General features: G+C 47.9%; 2 protein-coding genes across 2 annotated transcripts; both read left to right on the top strand.

Moving 5' to 3' along the window:
- Positions 1–5,264: 5,264 nt before the first annotated feature.
- On the top strand, positions 5,265–6,308 carry LOC134367910 (melanoma-associated antigen B1-like). The gene has a single exon (XM_063084568.1). It carries the CDS (start codon positions 5,265–5,267, stop codon positions 6,306–6,308), a length of 1,044 nt encoding a protein of 347 aa, XP_062940638.1.
- Positions 6,309–22,810: 16,502 nt separating this feature from the next.
- LOC134367911 (melanoma-associated antigen B1-like) lies at positions 22,811–23,854 on the top strand. Its single transcript, XM_063084569.1, has one exon. The coding sequence runs from the start codon at positions 22,811–22,813 to the stop codon at positions 23,852–23,854; it is 1,044 nt and encodes a 347-aa protein (XP_062940639.1).
- The last annotated feature ends 432 nt before the right edge of the window (positions 23,855–24,286 follow it).

Below are 24,286 nucleotides of genomic sequence, written 5' to 3' on the forward strand. Positions count from 1 at the left end.
GGTCCCGGGAGAGCTGTCCGGCAGAGTTGTGCCTGAAAAGTCTCAGCAACTGCTGGGCCTTTATCTAACGGAGTACCCCTGATTTTGCATAAGGAGGAGAGCTAGGTCCTAACTAGAGTCAAGGTGAGGGCCCTGAGGGCTAAATGAGGGAATCTCTCCAAAATGGATGTAACAAAGCAAAGCAGAGCCACTGCACTCGGTTCTGGGAGGCTCTGGTGTGTGGAGTACTGACTTTCCTATCTAGAAATTCAGGGAGGTGAGGGCTTTGTTTGCAGGCTGGTGGACTCAGGTCAGTAGAGGGAGGAATTCCAAGCTCTCATGAGATACCAAGGTGAGGACCCTGAGTGTGGATTGAAGGGATCACCTCTTATCCATAACAAAGGGGCCCCCATAAGTCCTGCCTCTGTGGTTGGCACTGGGAGGCCTCAGGAAAGCTGTCTGGGAGAGTTCTGCCTGGAAAGTGTCAGGGAGGGAGGGAAGTACCTTGGTCTTAGAACTTAGTCCTCATTCTGCAGATGGTGGAGACCGAGGCCTTAACTGGAGTCAAGGTGAGAACTGTGAGGGCTAATGAGCGGACCTCTACCCAAAAGAGGGAGCCACACTGAGCAGTGCCCCTGCACTGGGCTCTAGGAGGTCTCGGGCAGAGTAGACAAATTTGGAGTAACCTCACTTCCCGTCTAAAGACTAACGGATTTGAGGGCCACATTCAAGGCCCACATCTGCTGTCCAGCAATAAGAGGCTCAGGGTAGAGCTGACAGGCTGAGATGCCCTTATTTTTTCCAGAGGTAGTCTCAGGGAGGTGAGGGCCTTGGTCTAATGGGATAGGCCCAATTCATCAGAGGTACCCAGTCCCTAACAGGTTTTAAGGCTGTGACATTGAGTAATGATGAGGGCACCCCTCCCAGAAAGGAGGGGGCCGCAGAGAGGCCCACCCCTGTTGTCAGACCTGGACATGATGATTCGCACTTAGTTTTCCCAGGGCATCTCATAGAAGTAAGAGACTAGGTCACAGGGAACAGCCTCAGGTCAGCATGAGAAGGATTTCTAAGTTGTTCCAGATGTCATGGTGAGAACCCTGAGGACTGTGGGGACCTTCCACCCCATATCAGTGAGGGCCACACAGAATTCTCCCTACTGTGAGCCCTGGAAGACCCCAGGCAGATACGTCAGGCACAGGTGCCCATCAGTTCCCACTCAGGGGTAACAGAGAAATGAAGGTCTTGGTCTGAGGATGATAGTCACACCACAGCAGAGGGAAGAATCTAAGGCCCTCTCATTAGTCGAATTTATTTATTTATTATTTATTTATTTTTATTATGAATATTCATGAGATACAAAGCTCATTGTCACCCCTCGTGCCCATGATGTGAGGGCCAGATTCCTACTGGCCACATACCCATTACCAGAAATTACGTTTGTACCCTGTGTCCCCCGCCCAATTATCCCCCAACCTCCCTCCCCCCCTTCCCCCCACTCCACTTTGTAGCCCTAGGATAGTTTCCTCCATCTGTAAGACCAACACACTACTGTGGTCTTTCTTTCCTTCTTTCTCTCTTAGCTCCCACTTATGAGTGAGCACATGTGGTATTTATCCCTCTGTGCTTTGCTAATTTCACTCAACCTAAGTTTCTCCAGGTTCATCCATGTTGCTGCAAATGGGAGTATTTCATTATTTTTTATGGCAGAGTAGTATTCCAGTGTATATATACCACAATTTCCTTATCCAGTCATCCATCGGTGGACATTTAGGTTGGTTCCATGTCTTGGCTATTGTAAACAGAGCTGCTATGAACATGGGAGTGCAGGTATCCATTCGACATGATGATTTCTGCCTGGGAGGCCCCGGGCAGCCACAGCTGGATGTGGCTCACCCTTGTTTCCGCTTCTCTGAAAGGCACGGTGTCTGAGAAGCAGCACGTCTGAGAGGTGGAGTCTGAGAGGCACGGTGTCTGAGAAGCGGTGCATCTGAGAGGCCGGGCATCCAGTCTGCAGAGTGTGACTTCCCAGGACTGGTCTGCAGTCAAGCTGAGGAGCCTAAACGTGGACTGAAGGTACCCCCACCCACCTACAATCAGGCGGGCCCTCACTAAGTCCCATCCCTGCGGTTGGCTCTGGGAGGCCCCGGGCAGCCACAGCTGGATGTGGCTCACCCTTGCTTCCACTTCTCTGAGAGGTGGCATCTGAGAGGCGTGTAGTCCGGTCTGCCGAGGGTGACTTCCCAGAATTGGTCTGAGGTCAAGTTGAGGACCCTAAATGTGGACTGAGGGGACCACGGCTCACCCACAGCAAAAGGGGCCGCACTAAGTCCCGCCCGTGCACTCGGCCCTGATAGGCCCTGGGCCAGAGCTATAAGACTGAGGAGCCGTGTCATTTCAGCCTTGAAGGCCTCAGGGAGAGGAAGGCCTTAGTTTAAAGAGGACAGCCCCCTTCGTAGAGGGAGAGTCTTGGCCCTAAAAAGATTAAAATTAGGACTTTCAGTGCTCATGAGCAGATGTTTTCTCAAAATTGGGCCCTGCTCTCAAACTTGGGAGCCCCAGGCAAGGTAGCCAGATGTGGAGCACCCCAACTTCCCTCCTAGTGATTCAGAGAGATGAGGGCTTTGGTCTGAGACTTGTGGACTCGGGTCAGTATATGGAGGGGTCATAAATCTTACCAGGCGCTAAGGTTGGAGTCCTCTGTGAGACCTGAGAGAGCCACAGACTCCAGAACAGTGGGATCCTAAGAGTCCCAGCCCTGCTGTCAGCAAGCACAGGTCCCAAGGAGCCTTGGCAAGATGTGGCTCACTCTGTCAACTTAGGTCCAAGGAATATGAGAATCTTTGTCTGAGTGGTGTGGCTTCCAGACAACAGAGGGTGGAGTCCCAGAAGGTATGCAGAGTCAAGATGAAGACCCTGAGTGAGGAAATGGGATGCTACACAGTGGAGAGAGCTTCAGCTGTTGCTGCTCCTGGGAGTCCCAGGCCAGAGCTGGCAGACTTAGATACCCCGGACTCCTGCCTGCAAGGTCTTAGGAAGATGAGAGCTTCGGTTTAAGGCGAAGGGCTGGCTGTGCCAGTTCAGCAGAGGTGGAGAGTCCTAGGCCATGACAGGTCAAGGTACAAATCCTGTGTGAGGAAAGGGGCAGCCACCTATCCCAGAACAGAGGGGAACACAGAGTCTTGCCTTTGCATTCAGTACTGAGAAGCCAGGGTTAGAGCTCTCAGGCTGAGGTGTCCCCTCATTTTCTCTGGGTGTGGTCTCAGGGACATAAATACCCTTAGTTTAGTGAGACAGCCCCCATTCAGAATAAGAAGATCTGGTTCCTAACAGGAGCCAAGGTGGTGATACTGAGTATGAGGGGACCCCTCCCAGAAAGAAGTGACCCACGTAGAAACAGAACGTAGAGCTCTGTTCCTACTGCAAAACTTGGGAGATCTGGGTATGATGACATGGAGAATCTCACTTCTTCCTAGAGCATCTCAGGGAGGTGAGGAATTTCACCGAGGTAGACAGCCTAAGGTTAGCAGATTGAGGATTCCCAGCTAGTGCCAGGAGTCAAGGAGAGGATCCTGAGAACTGAGGGGACCACCCATCTCATAACAGTGAGGGTAACACAGAATCCCTTCCTGAATGTTGCATTAGGAGACCATGGATAGTCGTGGCCAGATGAGAAAAATTTCACTTCTTCTCAGGGTGTCTCAGGGAGTTGATTGCCTTAGTATGAGCAGAAAGGCATTAGGTCAAGACAGGGAGGACTGAGATGAACACCAGCGTAGTGAGTGGTCGTCCACAAAGTTCCACCCCCTCTTAGCCCTGGGAAACCCCAGGCAGAGGTAGCCAAATGTATCCCTTCCTCACATCCAGCCCTGGGGACTTGGGGAGTTGAGGGCCTTGATGTGAAGCTGGCAGAGTCAGGTGGGATGAGGGAGGCTCAGATGTTGCCTGAGTAAAGACTAGAGACCAAAGACCCCAGAATAGTGGGGTCTTATAGAGGACAGGGGGTGCTGGACGTGAAGCATGCTTTCTTTCATCTTAGGGCTTGAGGAAGGTGAGAATTTTAATCTGATGCAAGGGGCCACACGTCAGTAGAGAGAGGATTTCCAGGTTGTGCCAGAACATCACAGAGAAAACCTTGAGGACTTCAGGGAACTCCCACCCCATATCAGCAGAGGTACCAGAGTCCCTCTCTGTGTCAGCCCTGAGAGGCTACAAGCATAGATGTCAGGGAGATGTGTTCCTCAGTTCCTCCTCAGGAGTAACAGAGAAGTGATGCTCTTAGTCTGATGAATTTGCAAGGGGGAGGAATTTTAGGTGTTTCCAGGAGTCCAACTGGAGACCTGGAATGAGGACCATGAGTGGGACCACACATCATTGGGCCTCAGCCTGCCAGCCACAGCTTTCAACCTCTGGAGAATAGACAGTGTGTTCAGATATTGCCATCTTCACTTCTTCCGTTGGGTTTCAGGGAGGTGTGGGCCTTAGTATGAGGAGAGATGTCCTTAGGTCTGGAGAGGGGAGCCCCAGGCCGTCCCAGGAGTAAAAGTATGGATCATGGGTGAGGACAGAAGGTACCTCACCCCAAATAGAGGGAACAACAAAGAGTTGGGCCCTGTTTCTGCTCTCAGCACTTGGCATCCTGGCCCAGGGTCATCAGGCTGAGACTCCTCCTCATTTCTTTGTATTAGGTCTAAGGGAGGTGAGAGCCTTGGTCTGAAGATGCAGCATCAGTCAGCAGAAGGGAGGATTTCAGACTTTAGATGTAGACAAGATGAGGACTCTGAATGAGCGGATTGATGGCCAATGATCCCAAGACAGAGGGCCCCACAAAACTCTCAGAACTGCCTCCAGACCCCACAGAAGTGGTGGACTAAGACACCTCCTTATTTCCTTCTCATGGGTCCCAAAGATCTTTGAGGTGTCACCATCAGAACAGCACAGAATAGACATGATGATGATGATGCCATATGCAAACCGAGAGGACCCTTGAACACAGAGGGAGTCCACTCTGCCGGGTCTTGCTGTGACCCAGTCAGCCCCAAATAAGGGATGGCCTAAGGCACACTGTAACTTCCTCCTCTGGGTTCCCAGAGGACAGGCTGACAAAGAAAAAGAGCCCAATGTGTTCCTAGTACTCTCAAGGGAAACTGCGGAATTGGCTTCTTAAAATCCAAGGTGATATCTCCTTGCTAAAGGTGTTCACAAGATCTCATCCTCTCTCCTCCAGGTGCCCACTTCACCTGACTTCCTGCCCACACGCCTGCCTGCTGTCTCTGACCACAGTCATCATGCCTCGGGGTCGAAAGAGTAAGCTCCGAGCCCGTGAGAAACGCCACCAGGCCCAAAGTGAGACCCAGGGTCTTCAGGGTGCTCAGGCCGCTGCAGCAGAGGAAGAGTCCCCTTCCACTTCCTCTCTTGTTTTGGGGGTTACTCCTCCTGGCTCCCCTGCTGCTGGCATTCCCCAGAAGCCTCAGGGAGCCCCCCACACCCCCACTGCTGCTGTGGGTGTTTCACGCAAGAGATCTGGTAAAGGTGCCAAGGGTAAAGGTGAGGGAAGAAAAAATTCCTCCCAGGCCTCAACCTCCACTGAGAGCTCACGCCATGATCTTCTAACCAGGAAGGCCGGAACGCTGATGCAGTTCATGCTGCACAAGTATAAAATGAAAGAGCCCATTATGAAGGCAGAGATGCTGAAGGTTGTCCACAAAAGGTACAGAGAGCAATTCCCTGAGATCCTCAAGAGAGCCTCTAGGAACATGGAGCTGGTCTTTGGCCTTGACTTGAAGGAAGTCAACCCCAGAAATCACTCCTATACCCTTGTCAGCAAGCTAAATCCCACCGATGATGGGAGCCTGAGCGGTTCCCGGGGCTTTCCCAGGAATGGGCTTCTAATGCCTCTGCTGGGTGTGATCTTCTTCAGTGGCAATTGCGCCTCCGAGAAAGAGATGTGGGAATTCCTGAATATGATGGGAGTCTTTGATGGGAAGAGTCATTTCATCTTTGGGGATGTCAGGAAGCTCATCACCCAAGATCTGGTGAAGGAAAGGTACCTGGAGTATCAGCAGGTACCCAACAGTGATCCTCCACGCTATCAGTTCCTGTGGGGTCCAAGAGCCCATGCTGAAACCAGCAAGATGAAAGTCCTGGAGTTTTTGGCCCAACTCATTAATACCACCCCTAGTGTCTTCCCATTCCATTATGAAGAGGCTTTGAGAGATGAGAAAGAAAAAGCTTCAGCCAGAGCCGCAGCCATGCGTGGCACTTCTGCCAAGGCCAGTGCATGTTCTAGGCCTACACATCTGACAGCTCCTCCTGCCCCTAGTGACGTGTGAGGCAGATTCTGTTATTGAAGAGGGCTTCCAATCTCTTAAGTAGTGAGAGGCCGAGATGGGGCCAGAGAGATCATAATATATATCTTCTTGTTCTTGTTTTACATTAGTATCTTTCAAATACTGTTATTTGAGTAGAATGTTTTTTTTAGATTCAGAGTCTGTGTTTATGAATGATGCAGATCACACATTTATTGCTGTTATCAGGTTTTGAAGAGTTTAGATATTCTGTAATACATTTTGAAAATCTTTGAATCTTCTTGGGGTTTAAGAAAAAGAAAATTTATGGCTTTGGAATGGAGATTTTATTGGAAATCTGTAAAAGAACCCCACTAAACAGAATTGGAGTCTTAAAATAGAGGGAAACAAAGCAAAATATAGTCAATTTTTGTTTGCATTATTCACTTTTGTCTATCTTTTTGTAAAACTCAACGATATGTACCTGGTTGTCTATAATCTATTTCAAGAATGCAGATAAAAGTAAATAGTAATAAATTACATTCTTTGATCGGTGGCTTGTTTATTTCCACCATTAACTGAGCATCTGCTCTCTGCAGGGCTCTGTGCTGGTAGTGATGATGCTAAGATAAAGAAGACCCTTCCGCTGCCCATGGATTTTTAGAGTCTAAGAGCTGGTAGTGTATAAGGAAGATGACTTGGTACACTCTAACATGTACAGGACAAGTAAAAGAGAGGATGGTGGGGGACGGGAAGGAGGTCCAGATGAGAGCAGTCAAGTGTGAATTCCCTCAGTCGAGCAAGGCACTTTGTGGTTTGGGACATTGCAAGTCCCTCGTTGGGAGGTAACCTTAAGTTAGCTCCAAGGTGGGGTAGACGAGACTGTGATAATCATGAGTACGGGCCAAACCCTCAGACGGTGAGCCCCATAGTTGAGAGACTAAGCCCAGAATAGGAAACAGCCCTTAACAATTACTTCGTGATTGTGGGTAAAGCAGGTGGAATCTCTCCCTAAGGTAGAAAGGAAAGATGCACGACGCTCTTGTCCCAGTGCAGTTGAACACAATGCACAAACCAGGTGTGCTGTGCATATGGTCTCCAGGGAGTTTCTGAGAAATAAGGATGATACCCCCTTGAGGTGAGATGCTAAAAAGCTATTAAGCTGGCACCCTTTGCCCTGAGCTGGGGGAGTCAGAGCCTATTTCATTAATTGGGTTATTTTGCATATAATTTGGCAAAACTCCAAGATAGGGCTAAATTTTATTAGTGGTAAAATAAATAGCATTTTTGTTGCGGAGGGCATCTAGGAGGGAGGGGCATTGCTGGTCCTTAACATAAATTCTGAAAACTTTGAGTTGAATCCTCGTGAAGTCCATTAGAGGAATAGCATTCTCTAACGGGGAAAATTTACTTCTATTATTTGTTTAGCAGCACTGTAGTTTATTTGGGGGTTTTGTTTGTTTGTTTTAAAGCACTGAATATTTTCTGACATCTGGATAAAATAGAATTCCCAGAGAAGAGAATAGTCTCTTCTGGTATTAATATAATCATAGTAAAAACTGCCATTCATTAAAGACCCAATATTTGCCAGTCATTTTGCCAGGTGCTTTACACAGATTACATATTTTCTAACAATGCTGTGAGATGGGGCTTTTCAAACTCATTGGCCGATGGAGAACTTGCAATATTCTGAAGTTCACGTGGCTGGTCAGTGATACAGCTGGGACTAGACCTTGGTCTGAATTCCTCTAGAGCTCACCCTTTTCCTCTCCTCCCGGCCTGAGGCAGATCTTGTGTCTATTCATTCATTTCTCTTCTCACTGTTCCACAATGTCTCTCAAGTGATAGGAAGTACTCTGTGGCCAAAGCACTAAAAGCAGGCCTAAAGAAGCCAGGTGAAACTGAGCATCAAACCCAATTTGGGACTATGGGCTTCCTGTGCCTGGGGTCCTGATGCCACTAGCCCTGGGAACCCACTCCACGTATAGTTAGTAAGGGTTATGTGACTAACTCTTATCACTGAAACATAGCAGATGCATGTTTGTCACCTCCAGGTCAAGGCTCATGAGAGCTAGTCTGACACCTCCATGCTTTCTCTTACATTCAACAGCAAACATGGGGAGCCCATGGTGAGGTGTGGAGCCACGTGATGGAAGCAGCCTGCATCCTTGGGTCACCTATTAACAGAGAGCCTCTGCCAACCCACATCAGATTTTGTGTGCACAAGAAACAAATTTTTGTTGTGTTAAGCTATTCAAAAGTTAGGTTTTTTTCTATGGCGTCAGTTAGCACTTACTTTATCTGAGTAATACACATTTACTATTTCTATTGTTAGGCCTATTTAAATATTTTAACGATTGAGTTAATAGTTGTGTATCTATTCTTGTTGTAAAAAAATTTAATAGAGATAAATCACAATTTCTCCCCTTACGACATTCCTCCAAAATTCAGCCCCCTTTTCAAAAGTAACCACAATTAACAATCTGGTATGTGTCATTTTAAAGCTGATTCCAGGCATTTTCATACGTAGATGTGCTATAAAATATATTAAGTTTTTAACATACATGGGTAACATTGTACATATTGTTCTGCTACTTGTTATGTTCTGCCATGTTGCTCTTGTCACTTAATGAAATGAATGCAGGATCCTTCTGTGACAGCACATATAGATCCACCTCACGTTTTAAACTATTTCATAGAATTCTAAAGGGTGTTTGTGCCATAAATAACCATTCTCCTCCTAATGTTCAAGTAAGTTGTTCCCCATTACTTATGATTAATAGAACTGAAATTGATGCCTTTGAACATGAATTTCTGTGTAAATATTCAAGGTTTCTTACAGGAAAGACATAGTAAAGCAGAAATTGGGTTAAAGAAGGTTTGACCATTGTAAATTTTTATAAATATTGCTCAAGTTTCATCACAAAATGATCTAACAACTCACATTACCACAAATTAAAGCATACAGATACCTTACACCCCCCGAAGTCTATATCCTCATTCTCCCCGGCTTCCGAATAGTCTCACACATCGTGATCTATTACTCAGGTAAAAAAGAACCATTCGGATATATATAGGAATGGTCTGGGCTATAATATCCATTGGCTTTTTGGGCTTTATCATCTGAGCCCACCACATATTTACAGTAGGAATAGATGTAGACACTCGAGCATACTTCACAGCAGCCACAATAATCATCACGATTCCCACAGGCATAAAAGTATTCAGCTGACTAGCCACACTGCATGGAGGAGATATCAAATGATCTCCCGCTATATTATGAGCACTGGGCTTCATCTTCCTATTTACAATAGGGGGCCTGACAGGAATTGTGCTAGCCAACTCATCACTAGACATTGTACTTCACGACACATACTACCTAGTAGCGCATTTCCACTATGTATTCTCCATAGGAGCGGTATTCGCTATCATAGGAGGCTTCATCCACTGATTTCCTCTACTTTCAGGCTACACCCTCAATGCCACTTGAGCTAAAATTCACTTCACGGTCATATTCGTGGGTGTAAACCTGACATTCTTTCCACAACAATTCCTAGGCCTATCACGAATACCACGGCGATGCTCCAACTACCCAGATGCATACACCATGTGAAATACAGTCTCATCCATAGGATCATTTATCTCCTTAACAGCAGTTATATTAATAATTTTCATAACATGAGAAGTCTTCACTTCAAAACGAGAAGTTTCAGTGGTAGAACTTCTCAAAACAAATCTAGAATGACTACACGGCTGCCCCCCTGCTTCCCACACATTTGAGGAACCGGTATACGTAAAGACCCAACAAGAAAGGAAGGAATCGAACCCCCAAAGAATGGTTTCAAGCCAACCCCATAGCCCCTAGGACCTTCCCCACAAGCGAGATATTAGTAAAAACATTACGTGACTTCGTCAGAGTCAACTTATAGGCCCGAATCCTTTATATCTCTGTGGCACACCCATTACAACTAGGACTTCAAGACGCCTCCTCCCCCATCATGGAGGAACTATTATAATTCCATGAACACACCCTCATAATCGTGTTCCTAATCAGTTCCTTAGTCCTTTCTATCATTTCCCTAATATTAACCACAAAACTCACGCACACAAGCACTATAACACCCCAAATGGTAGAAACCATATGGACTATTTTACCCGCTGTTATCCTAACTTCCATCGCCCTTCCATCACTACGAATCCTCTATATAACAGATGAAATCAATAACCCCCTCTTAACTGTCAAAGCCATGGGCCACCAATGGTACTGAAGTTACGAATATACAGATTACACAGACCTAAACTTCGACTCATACATAACTCCCACCCCCGACCTAAAACCAGGGGAGCTCCGACTCCTAGAAGTTGACAACCGAACAGTACTCCCGATAGAAACCCCAGTCCACATGCTAATCTCATCCAAAGACGTGCTACACTCACGAACCGCACCCTCGCTAGGCGTAAAAATGGACGCGATCCCAGGACGTCTAAACCAAACAACCCTAACAGCAACGCGACCAGGCCTATTCTACGGACAATGCTCAGAGATCTGCGGCTCAAACCACAGCTTCATGCCCATCCTACTCGAACTCATCCCACTCAAACACTTTGAAGACTGATCAACCTTAACACAACACGCACATCGTGAAGCTAAATAGCATTAACCTTTTAAGGTAAAGAATGGAAGCACTGGCCTTCCCACAATGAGATGCCACAACTAGATACCTCAACATGATTCACCTCCATTATATTTATAATCCTAATGCTCTTCATTATACTTCAACTAAAACCCTCAAAATTCACCTACCCCTCTAACCCCGCAGAAAAAATTACTAAAATACCAAAACACACAAATCTATGAGGAAAAAAATGAACGAAAATCTATTCACCTCTTTTACCACCCCCGTGCTAATGGGAATACCTATCGTAGCCCTCATCATTCTCCTACCCAACGCAATGTGTCCTCTTCCCTCCTGCCTCATCAACAATCGCCTAACCTCTCTACAAATATGACTGATCCAACTTATTCTGAAACGATTGATGGCAACCCACAACACCAAAGGACAATCATGATCCTTAATACTAACCTCACTAATCCTATTGGTTGGCTCAACAAACCTACTAGGCCTGCTGCCCCACTCATTCTCACTCACCTCCCAACTGTCCCTAAACTTAGGCATAACAATCCCCCTGTGAGCCGGAACGGTGATCCTAGGTTTTTGCCACAAAACAAAAGAATCTCTAGCTCACCTTCTACCCCAAGGCACACCCACCCCCTTATCCCAATACTCGTAGCCATCGAAACCATCAGCCTCTTCATCCAACCCATAGCCCTAGCCGTACGGTTAACAGCCGACATCACAGCTGGCCACCTGCTTATGCACCTTATCAGAAACACTACACTAGTACTAACAACTCTGAGCCCCCTGACAGCCTCAGCTACTTTCACCCTCCTCACCCTACTCACCATCCTCAAACTTACCGTAGCCCTAGTCCAAGCTTATGTATTTACCCTCTTAGTAAGCCTCTACCAACACAGCTATGCCTAATGACCCACCAAACCCACGCCTATCACATAGTAAACCCCAGCCCCTGACCACTCACAGGAGCCCTATCCGCATTTCTCATAACATCCAGCCTAACAATATGATTCCACTTTAATTCCAACACCCTCTTAATCCTAGGACTACTGACTAACCTACTAACCATATACCAATGATGATGAGATGTAGTACGAGAAAGCACCTTCCCAGGCCACCATACAACTATCATCCAAACAGGACTACGATATGGAATAATCCTTTTTATTACATCCGAAGTTTTCTTCTTCACCGGGTTCTCCTCAGCCGTTTACCACTCAAGCCTAGCCCCAACCCCTAGCTGAGGGGCTTTCTGACCACCAGCAGGCATCAACCCTCTCAACCCCATAGAGGTTCCACTACTCAACACACCAGTACTGCTAGCCTCCGGAGTGTCCATCACCTGGGCCCACCACAGCCTCATAGAAGGAAACCGCAAACATATACTCCAAGCCCTCTTCATCACAATCTCCCTGGGCACTTACTTCACACTCCTCCAAATCTCAGAAAACCTCGTAACCCCCTTTACCATTTCCGACAACGTAAACGGATCAACATTCTTCGTAGCAACAGGTTTCCACGGCCTCCACGTAATGATTGGATCCGCCTTCCTCACCGTCTGTCTTCTACGCCAACTAAAATTCCACTTCACATCCAAACACCATTTTGGCTTTGAAGCCGCAGCCTGATATTGACACTTCGTAGACGTAGTCTGACTGTTCCTATACATCTCCATTTACTGATGAGGATCCTATTCTTTCGGTATCAGCTAGTACAGCTGACTTCCAATCAATAAGATCTGGTCACAACCCAGAAAAGAATAATCAACCTAGCATTAACTCTCTTAACCAACACAACACTAGCACTCCTCCTTATCAGCTTTGGCTTCTGACTCCCCCAAACATATACCTATGCACAAAAGTTAAGTCCATACAAAGGCAGGTTGGACCCAGTAGGATCCGCTCGCCTACCATTCTCCAGAAAATTCTTCTTGGTAGCCATCACATTCCTACTATTCGACCTAGAGATTACCTTACTACTACCCCTCCCGTGAGCCACCCAAACGAACAACCTCAAACTAATACTCACCGTGGCACTTATCCTAATCCTCACACTAGCACTAAGCCTAGCCTGTGAATGATCCCAAAAAGGCCTAGAAGGAGCTGAATATGGTAGTTAGATTAATTAAAACAACTGGTTTCGACCCATTAAATTGCGACATTTCGTAACTACTAAATGCCTCCAATTTATATTAACATCATCTTAGCATACACTACATTCCTCGTAGGACTGCTAATATGCCGATCCCACTTTGCATCCTCCCTATTATGCTTGGAGGGCCTAATATTATCCCTATTCGTCCTAGCCACCGTCCTGTCCCTAAACCTACACTTCACCCTATCCTACATCCTCCCCATCATCCTCCTAATCTTTGCAGGCTGCGAAACCGCCATAAGCCTAGCACTTCTAGTAATGATCTCTGACACTTAGGGCCTAGACCTCGTGCAAAACCTTAACCTCCTACAATGCTAAAACTTATTATCCCCACAATCATACTCATCCCCACCACGTGGTACTCCAACAATAATATTATCTGAATCAACTCAACAACCCACAGCCTACTAGTTAGCCTCATCACTCTTCTTTTCTTAAACCACAACGATGAAAATAGCACAACCACATCATTAAACTTCTTCTCAGACCCCGACTCAACCCCACTTCTGGTATTAACAACCTGACTCCTCCCCCTAATAATTATAGCGAGCCAACACCACCTCTCTAAAGAAACACTCATTCGAAAAAACTATATATCCTCACATTAACCTCATTACAAATTTTTTAATCATAACATTTACCGCCACAGAACTGATCATATTCTACATCCTATTTGAAGCAACACTAATCCCACCCCTAATCATCATCACCCGATGGGGCAGCCAACGAGAACAACTACATGCAGGACTCTATTTCCTATTCTATACCCTTTTCGGCTCCGTACCTCTACTAATGGCACTGACCTACATCCACAACTCCACCGGCTCATTAAACCTACTGCTGCTTCAACACTGAACCCAAACACCCCCACCCTCATGATCCGGCACCCTCCTATGAACAGCATGCGTAACAGCATTTATAGTAAAAATACCACTCTACAGACTTCACCTCTGACTACCAAAAGCACACGTAGAAGCCCCTATCGCCAGATCCATAGTCCTCGCAGCCATCCTCCTAAAACTAGGAGGATAGGTAATGATACGAATCACCATCATTCTAAACCCCCCAGCAAACTCCATAACCTAAACCCTTCCTCGTTCTCTCTCTATGAGGAATGGTCATGACAAGCTCTATCTGCCTATGTCAGACAGACCTGAAATCCCTCATGGCATATTCATCCGTCAGCCACATGGCCCTAGTAAGCATAGCCATCCTAATCCAAACACCCTGAGGATTCACAGGAGCTACAGCCCTAATAATTGCCCATGGACTTACATCATCCCTGCTCTTCTGTCTTGTAAACTCCAACTACGAACGCACCCACAGTCGAACTATAATCCTGGCCCGCGGACTGCAAACACTCCTCCCCCTAATGGCAACATGATGATTACTAGCCTCCCTAACAAATCTAGCCCTCCCACCAACCATCAACCTAATCGGAGAGTTACTCATAATAATAACATCATTCTCATGATCAAATATTACAGTTATCCTCATAGGACTCAACATACTAATCACAGCCCTATACACCCTATTTATACTAATCACAACACAACGAGGTGCTCTCACACATCACATCAACAGCATCAAACCATCCCTCACACGAGAGAATTCCCTGATACTCATACACATCATCCCGCTTCTACTACTGTCCCTCAACCCCAAAACAGCTCTAGGGCCCCTTTACTGTAAATATAGTTCAGACAAAACATTAGGCTGTGAACCTGACAACAGAGACTCAAAACCCCTTATTCACCAAGAAAGATCCCAAGAACTGCTAATTCTTATGACCATACCTAAAACTATGGCTTTCTTACGTTTAAAGGATAGAAGCAATCCATTGGCCTTAGGAACCAAAAATCTGGTGCAACTCCAAGTAAAAGTAATAAACCTACCCCTATCCCTAACAATAATCTCACTTGTCATTCTCATCATCCCCACCCTTACCAACATGCACAAGCACTACCCCTACCACGTGAAAACCTCAACCCAACTTGCTTTCTTGACCAGCCTCACACCTGCCCTCACATTTATTTACTCTGGACAGGATACAATCACCTCCAACTGACACTGAATCACCATCCAAACACTAAAATTATCCCTTAGCTTCAAACTGGACTACTTCTCTATAATTTTCATCCCACTAGCCCTCTTCGTTACATGATCCATTATAGAATTCTCTCTATGATACATGCAATCGGACCCCAACATCAATAAGTTCTTCAAATACCTACTCATCTTCCTTATCGCAACACTAATCCTGGTCTCCACCAACAACCTATTCCACCTCTTCATTGGATGAGAAGGAGTAGGCATCATATCCTTTCGTGTAATCAGATGATGACATGGCTGAACAGACGCAAACACAGCAGCCCTGCAAGCAATCCTCTACAACCGTCTCAGTGACATCGGCTTCATCCTAGCTACAGCGTGATTTTTCGTATATTCAAACACATGAGACCTCCAACAACTATTCATCCTCAACACAAACCCGAGCCCCCTCCCATTAACAGGCCTCCTCCTCGCTGCAACAGGTAAGTCCGCCCAGTTCGGCCGGCACCCATGACTAGCCTCTGCAATGGAAGGTCCCACACCTGTCTCAGCCCTACTCCATTCCAGCACAAGAGTCGTAGCAGAAATCTTCCTACTGATCCGATTCTACCCCTAATAGAAAACAACAAAACAATCCAAACACTAACACTATGCCTAGGGGCTCTCACCACACTATTCACAGCGATCTGCACCTTAACACAAAACGATATCAAAAAAATTATCGCATTCTCTACCTCAAGCCAACTAGGCCTAATAACAGTAACGATTGTCATCAACCAACCACATCTAGCTTTCCTCCACATCTGCATGCACGCATTTTTCAAGGCCATACTATTCATATGCTCCGGCTCTATTATCCACAACCTAAACAACGAAGAAGACATCGGAAAACTAGGAGGCCTACGTAAAATTATACCCCTTACATCAACCTCTCTAATCATAGGAAACCTCGCTCTCACAGGCATGCCATTCCTAACAGGTTTTTACTCCAAAGACCTAATCATCGAGACCATAAACACACTGTATACTAACGCCTCAGCCCTCACAATCATACTCATTGCCACCACCCTCACAGCCGCCTAAAGTACCGGAACTATTTTTCTTTTCTTTTCTTTTTTTTTTTTTTTTGTGTGTGTGTGTGTGACCGGTAAGGGGATCGTAACCCTTGTCTTGGTGTCGCCCGCACCGCTCTCAGCCAGTGAGCGCACCAGCCAGTCCTACCCGCGGTGGGAGCGCTCTCATGCTCCCAGTGCCACACTCTCCCGAGTGTGCCACGGGGTCAGCCCCCGAACCATTTTTCTTACACTACTAGGACAACCCCACTTCCCAACCCTAATAAGCATCAACGAAAACAACCCCAACCTCACCAACCCAACCCAACGTCTGGTAATCGGCAGCATCTTTGCTAGCTTTATCATCTCCAACAGCATGCCCCCAATAAATATTCCCCAAATGACTATACCACTTTGCCATAAACTATCCACCCTCCTCATCACCATTCTAGGCTTCACCCTAGCACTAGAACTATGCCTAAACTCACTCAACCTAACCCCCAAACTATCCTCACCCTCACACAACTTCTCTACTCTCCTAGGATTCTTCCCAACCCTTACCCATCGTACAATACCTTATCTCAGCCTAAGCGCAAGCCAAAGCACAGCCTCCCAAACACTAGACCTAGCTTGACTAGAAGAAACAGTCCCAAAAGACATTGCCCACTTCCAAGTACTAGCTGCAACAACCACCTCCAACCAAAAAGGTCTAATCAAACTTTACTTCCTTTCTTTCCTCATTACAATCCTAATGACTACACTACTAATTATTTCACCACCCCCAAGTAACGTCAATAATAATAATGACACCCATAAACAAAGACCACACAGCCACCGCCACCAATCAGCACCCATAACTATACAACACAGCCACACCTCTAGAATCCTCATGAAAATAACCCGTCCCCTCCCCCACATAAATCACCCAATCACCCATACTCTTAAAACTAATAACAACCTCCACCTCATCATAAAACGCCATCCACAAAACCACAAACAACTCTATCACCAACCCCAACAGCAAAGCCCCCCGAACCACAACATTCAAGACCCAAGCCTCCCCTGGAGGCCGGATGTGGCTCATCCTCGCTTCCGCTTTTCTGAGAGGCGGGGTGTCTGGGAATCGCGGAGTTTGGGAGGCGCGGCGTCTGGGAGGCCCTGGGAGGCCCTGGGAGGACGGATGTGGCTCATCCTCGCTTCCGCCTTTCGGAGGGGCGGGCCGTCTGAGAGGCCATGTCTGAGAGTCCTGTAGTCCGGTCCGCCGAGGGTGACTTCCCAGGACTGGTCTGAGGTCAAGGTGAGGACCCTGAACGTGGACTGAGGGGACCACCGCTCACCCACAACAAACGGGGCTGCACTAAGTCTCACGCCTGCGGTCGGCCTTGGGAGGTCCCGGGAGAGCTGTCCGGCAGAGTTGTGCCTGAAAAGTCTCAGCAAGTGCTGGGCCTTTGTCTAACGGAGTACCCCTGATTTTGCATAAGGAGGAGAGCTAGGTCCTAACTAGAGTCAAGGTGAGGGCCCTGAGGGCTAAATGAGGGAATCTCTCCCTAATGGATGTAACAAAGCAAAGCAGAGCCACTGCACTCGGTTCTGGGAGGCTCTGGTGTGTGGAGTACTGACTTTCCTATCTAGAAATTCAGGGAGGTGAGGGCTTTGTTTGCAGGCTGGTGGACTCAGGTCAGTAGAGGGAGGAATTCCAAGCTCTCATGAGATACCAAGGTGAGGACCCTGAGTGTGGATTGAAGGGATCGCTTCTCATCCATAACAAAGGGGCCCCCATAAGTCCTGCCTCTGTGGTTGGCACTGGGAGGCCTCTGGAAAGCTGTCTGGGAGAGTTCTGCCTGGAAAGTGTCAGGGAGGGAGGGAAGTACCTTGGTCTTAGAACTTAGTCCTCATTCTGCAGATGGTGGAGACCGAGGCCTTAACTGGAGTCAAGGTGAGAACTGTGAGGGCTAATGAGCGGACCTCTACCCAAAAGAGGGAGCCACACTGAGCAGTGCCCCTGCACTGGGCTCTAGGAGGTCTCGGGCAGAGTAGACAAATTTGGAGTAACCTCACTTCCCGTCTAAAGACTAACGGATTTGAGGGCCACATTCAAGGCCCACATCTGCTGTCCAGCAATAAGAGGCTCAGGGTAGAGCTGACAGGCTGAGATGCCCTTATTTTTTCCAGAGGTAGTCTCAGGGAGGTGAGGGCCTTGGTCTAATGGGATAGGCCCAATTCATCAGAGGTACCCAGTCCCTAACAGGTTTTAAGGCTGTGACATTGAGTAATGATGAGGGCACCCCTCCCAGAAAGGAGGGGGCCGCAGAGAGGCCCACCCCTGTTGTCAGACCTGGACATGATGATTCGCACTTAGTTTTCCCAGGGCATCTCATAGAAGTAAGAGACTAGGTCACAGGGAACAGCCTCAGGTCAGCATGAGAAGGATTTCCAAGTTGTTCCAGATGTCATGGTGAGAACCCTGAGGACTGTGGGGACCTTCCACCCCATATCAGTGAGGGCCACACAGAATTCTCCCTACTGTGAGCCCTGGAAGACCCCAGGCAGATACGTCAGGCACAGGTGCCCATCAGTTCCCACTCAGGGGTAACAGAGAAATGAAGGTCTTGGTCTGAGGATGATAGTCACACCACAGCAGAGGGAAGAATCTAAGGCCCTCTCATTAGTCGAATTTATTTATTTATTATTTATTTATTTTTATTATGAATATTCATGAGATACAAAGCTCATTGTCACCCCTCGTGCCCATGATGTGAGGGCCAGATTCCTACTGGCCACATACCCATTACCAGAAATTACGTTTGTACCCTGTGTCCCCCGCCCAATTATCCCCCAACCTCCCTCCCCCCCTTCCCCCCACTCCACTTTGTAGCCCTAGGATAGTTTCCTCCATCTGTAAGACCAACACACTACTGTGGTCTTTCTTTCCTTCTTTCTCTCTTAGCTCCCACTTATGAGTGAGCACATGTGGTATTTATCCCTCTGTGCTTTGCTAATTTCACTCAACATAAGTTTCTCCAGGTTCATCCATGTTGCTGCAAATGGGAGTATTTCATTATTTTTTATGGCAGAGTAGTATTCCAGTGTATATATACCACAATTTCCTTATCCAGTCATCCATCGGTGGACATTTAGGTTGGTTCCATGTCTTGGCTATTGTAAACAGAGCTGCTATGAACATGGGAGTGCAGGTATCCATTCGACATGATGATTTCTGCCTGGGAGGCCCCGGGCAGCCACAGCTGGATGTGGCTCACCCTTGTTTCCGCTTCTCTGAAAGGCACGGTGTCTGAGAAGCAGCACGTCTGAGAGGTGGAGTCTGAGAGGCACGGTGTCTGAGAAGCGGTGCATCTGAGAGGCCGGGCATCCAGTCTGCAGAGTGTGACTTCCCAGGACTGGTCTGCAGTCAAGCTGAGGAGCCTAAACGTGGACTGAAGGTACCCCCACCCACCTACAATCAGGCGGGCCCTCACTAAGTCCCGTCCCTGCGGTTGGCTCTGGGAGGCCCCGGGCAGCCACAGCTGGATGTGGCTCACCCTTGCTTCCACTTCTCTGAGAGGTGGCATCTGAGAGGCGTGTAGTCCGGTCTGCCGAGGGTGACTTCCCAGAATTGGTCTGAGGTCAAGTTGAGGACCCTAAATGTGGACTGAGGGGACCACGGCTCACCCACAGCAAAAGGGGCCGCACTAAGTCCCGCCCGTGCACTCGGCCCTGATAGGCCCTGGGCCAGAGCTATAAGACTGAGGAGCCGTGTCATTTCAGCCTTGAAGGCCTCAGGGAGAGGAAGGCCTTAGTTTAAAGAGGACAGCCCCCTTCGTAGAGGGAGAGTCTTGGCCCTAAAAAGATTAAAATTAGGACTTTCAGTGCTCATGAGCAGATGTTTTCTCAAAATTGGGCCCTGCTCTCAAACTTGGGAGCCCCAGGCAAGGTAGCCAGATGTGGAGCACCCCAACTTCCCTCCTAGTGATTCAGAGAGATGAGGGCTTTGGTCTGAGACTTGTGGACTCGGGTCAGTATATGGAGGGGTCATAAATCTTACCAGGCGCTAAGGTTGGAGTCCTCTGTGAGACCTGAGAGAGCCACAGACTCCAGAACAGTGGGATCCTAAGAGTCCCAGCCCTGCTGTCAGCAAGCACAGGTCCCAAGGAGCCTTGGCAAGATGTGGCTCACTCTGTCAACTTAGGTCCAAGGAATATGAGAATCTTTGTCTGAGTGGTGTGGCTTCCAGACAACAGAGGGTGGAGTCCCAGAAAGTATGCAGAGTCAAGATGAAGACCCTGAGTGAGGAAATGGGATGCTACACAGTGGAGAGAGCTTCAGCTGTTGCTGCTCCTGGGAGTCCCAGGCCAGAGCTGGCAGACTTAGATACCCCGGACTCCTGCCTGCAAGGTCTTAGGAAGATGAGAGCTTCGGTTTAAGGCGAAGGGCTGGCTGTGCCAGTTCAGCAGAGGTGGAGAGTCCTAGGCCATGACAGGTCAAGGTACAAATCCTGTGTGAGGAATGGGGCAGCCACCTATCCCAGAACAGAGGGGAACACAGAGTCTTGCCTTTGCATTCAGTACTGAGAAGCCAGGGTTAGAGCTCTCAGGCTGAGGTGTCCCCTCATTTTCTCTGGGTGTGGTCTCAGGGACATAAATACCCTTAGTTTAGTGAGACAGCCCCCATTCAGAATAAGAAGATCTGGTTCCTAACAGGAGCCAAGGTGGTGATACTGAGTATGAGGGGACCCCTCCCAGAAAGAAGTGACCCACGTAGAAACAGAACGTAGAGCTCTGTTCCTACTGCAAAACTTGGGAGATCTGGGTATGATGACATGGAGAATCTCACTTCTTCCTAGAGCATCTCAGGGAGGTGAGGAATTTCACCGAGGTAGACAGCCTAAGGTTAGCAGATTGAGGATTCCCAGCTAGTGCCAGGAGTCAAGGAGAGGATCCTGAGAACTGAGGGGACCACCCATCTCATAACAGTGAGGGTAACGCAGAATCCCTTCCTGAATGTTGCATTAGGAGACCATGGATAGTCGTGGCCAGATGAGAAAAATTTCACTTCTTCTCAGGGTGTCTCAGGGAGTTGATTGCCTTAGTATGAGCAGAAAGGCATTAGGTCAAGACAGGGAGGACTGAGATGAACACCAACGTAGTGAGTGGTAGTCCACAAAGTTCCACCCCCTCTTAGCCCTGGGAAACCCCAGGCAGAGGTAGCCAAATGTATCCCTTCCTCACATCCAGCCCTGGGGACTTGGGGAGTTGAGGGCCTTGATGTGAAGCTGGCAGAGTCAGGTGGGATGAGGGAGGCTCAGATGTTGCCTGAGTAAAGACTAGAGACCAAAGACCCCAGAATAGTGGGGTCTTATAGAGGACAGGGGGTGCTGGACGTGAAGCATGCTTTCTTTCATCTTAGGGCTTGAGGAAGGTGAGAATTTTAATCTGATGCAAGGGGCCACACGTCAGTAGAGAGAGGATTTCCAGGTTGTGCCAGAACATCACAGAGAAAACCTTGAGGACTTCAGGGAACTCCCACCCCATATCAGCAGAGGTACCAGAGTCCCTCTCTGTGTCAGCCCTGAGAGGCTACAAGCATAGATGTCAGGGAGATGTGTTCCTCAGTTCCTCCTCAGGAGTAACAGAGAAGTGATGCTCTTAGTCTGATGAATTTGCAAGGGGGAGGAATTTTAGGTGTTTCCAGGAGTCCAACTGGAGACCTGGAATGAGGACCATGAGTGGGACCACACATCATTGGGCCTCAGCCTGCCAGCCACAGCTTTCAACCTCTGGAGAATAGACAGTGTGTTCAGATATTGCCATCTTCACTTCTTCCGTTGGGTTTCAGGGAGGTGTGGGCCTTAGTATGAGGAGAGATGTCCTTAGGTCTGGAGAGGGGAGCCCCAGGCCGTCCCAGGAGTAAAAGTATGGATCATGGGTGAGGACAGAAGGTACCTCACCCCAAATAGAGGGAACAACAAAGAGTTGGGCCCTGTTTCTGCTCTCAGCACTAGGCATCCTGGCCCAGGGTCGTCAGGCTGAGACTCCTCCTCATTTCTTTGTATTAGGTCTAAGGGAGGTGAGAGCCTTGGTCTGAAGATGCAGCATCAGTCAGCAGAAGGGAGGATTTCAGACTTTAGATGTAGACAAGATGAGGACTCTGAATGAGCGGATTGATGGCCAATGATCCCAAGACAGAGGGCCCCACAAAACCCTCAGAACTGCCTCCAGACCCCACAGAAGTGGTGGACTAAGACACCTCCTTATTTCCTTCTCATGGGTCCCAAAGATCTTTGAGGTGTCACCATCAGAACAGCACAGAATAGACATGATGATGATGATGCCATATGCAAACCGAGAGGACCCTTGAACACAGAGGGAGTCCACTCTGCCGGGTCTTGCTGTGACCCAGTCAGCCCCAAATAAGGGATGGCCTAAGGCACACTGTAACTTCCTCCTCTGGGTTCCCAGAGGACAGGCTGACAAAGAAAAAGAGCCCAATGTGTTCCTAGGACTCTCAAGGGAAACTGCGGAATTGGCTTCTTAAAATCCAAGGTGATATCTCCTTGCTAAAGGTGTTCACAAGATCTCATCCTCTCTCCTCCAGGTGCCCACTTCACCTGACTTCCTGCCCACACGCCTGCCTGCTGTCTCTGACCACAGTCATCATGCCTCGGGGTCGAAAGAGTAAGCTCCGAGCCCGTGAGAAACGCCACCAGGCCCAAAGTGAGACCCAGGGTCTTCAGGGTGCTCAGGCCGCTGCAGCAGAGGAAGAGTCCCCTTCCACTTCCTCTCTTGTTTTGGGGGTTACTCCTCCTGGCTCCCCTGCTGCTGGCATTCCCCAGAAGCCTCAGGGAGCCCCCCACACCCCCACTGCTGCTGTGGGTGTTTCACGCAAGAGATCTGGTAAAGGTGCCAAGGGTAAAGGTGAGGGAAGAAAAAATTCCTCCCAGGCCTCAACCTCCACTGAGAGCTCACGCCATGATCTTCTAACCAGGAAGGCCGGAACGCTGATGCAGTTCATGCTGCACAAGTATAAAATGAAAGAGCCCATTATGAAGGCAGAGATGCTGAAGGTTGTCCACAAAAGGTACAGAGAGCAATTCCCTGAGATCCTCAAGAGAGCCTCTAGGAACATGGAGCTGGTCTTTGGCCTTGACTTGAAGGAAGTCAACCCCAGAAATCACTCCTATACCCTTGTCAGCAAGCTAAATCCCACCGATGATGGGAGCCTGAGCGGTTCCCGGGGCTTTCCCAGGAATGGGCTTCTAATGCCTCTGCTGGGTGTGATCTTCTTCAGTGGCAATTGCGCCTCCGAGAAAGAGATGTGGGAATTCCTGAATATGATGGGAGTCTTTGATGGGAAGAGTCATTTCATCTTTGGGGATGTCAGGAAGCTCATCACCCAAGATCTGGTGAAGGAAAGGTACCTGGAGTATCAGCAGGTACCCAACAGTGATCCTCCACGCTATCAGTTCCTGTGGGGTCCAAGAGCCCATGCTGAAACCAGCAAGATGAAAGTCCTGGAGTTTTTGGCCCAACTCATTAATACCACCCCTAGTGTCTTCCCATTCCATTATGAAGAGGCTTTGAGAGATGAGAAAGAAAAAGCTTCAGCCAGAGCCGCAGCCATGCGTGGCACTTCTGCCAAGGCCAGTGCATGTTCTAGGCCTACACATCTGACAGCTCCTCCTGCCCCTAGTGACGTGTGAGGCAGATTCTGTTATTGAAGAGGGCTTCCAATCTCTTAAGTAGTGAGAGGCCGAGATGGGGCCAGAGAGATCATAATATATATCTTCTTGTTCTTGTTTTACATTAGTATCTTTCAAATACTGTTATTTGAGTAGAATGTTTTTTTTAGATTCAGAGTCTGTGTTTATGAATGATGCAGATCACACATTTATTGCTGTTATCAGGTTTTGAAGAGTTTAGATATTCTGTAATACATTTTGAAAATCTTTGAATCTTCTTGGGGTTTAAGAAAAAGAAAATTTATGGCTTTGGAATGGAGATTTTATTGGAAATCTGTAAAAGAACCCCACTAAACAGAATTGGAGTCTTAAAATAGAGGGAAACAAAGCAAAATATAGTCAATTTTTGTTTGCATTATTCACTTTTGTCTATCTTTTTGTAAAACTCAACGA

Source organism: Cynocephalus volans, chromosome X (assembly GCF_027409185.1).
Source record: "Cynocephalus volans isolate mCynVol1 chromosome X, mCynVol1.pri, whole genome shotgun sequence".
Classification (NCBI taxonomy): Eukaryota; Metazoa; Chordata; class Mammalia; order Dermoptera; family Cynocephalidae; genus Cynocephalus; species Cynocephalus volans.

Coding starts and splice junctions, on each gene's coding strand:
- LOC134367910 (XM_063084568.1), top strand. CDS start 5,265: ATGCCTCGGGGTCGAAAGAGTAAGCTCCGAGCCCGTGAGAAACGCCAC.
- LOC134367911 (XM_063084569.1), top strand. CDS start 22,811: ATGCCTCGGGGTCGAAAGAGTAAGCTCCGAGCCCGTGAGAAACGCCAC.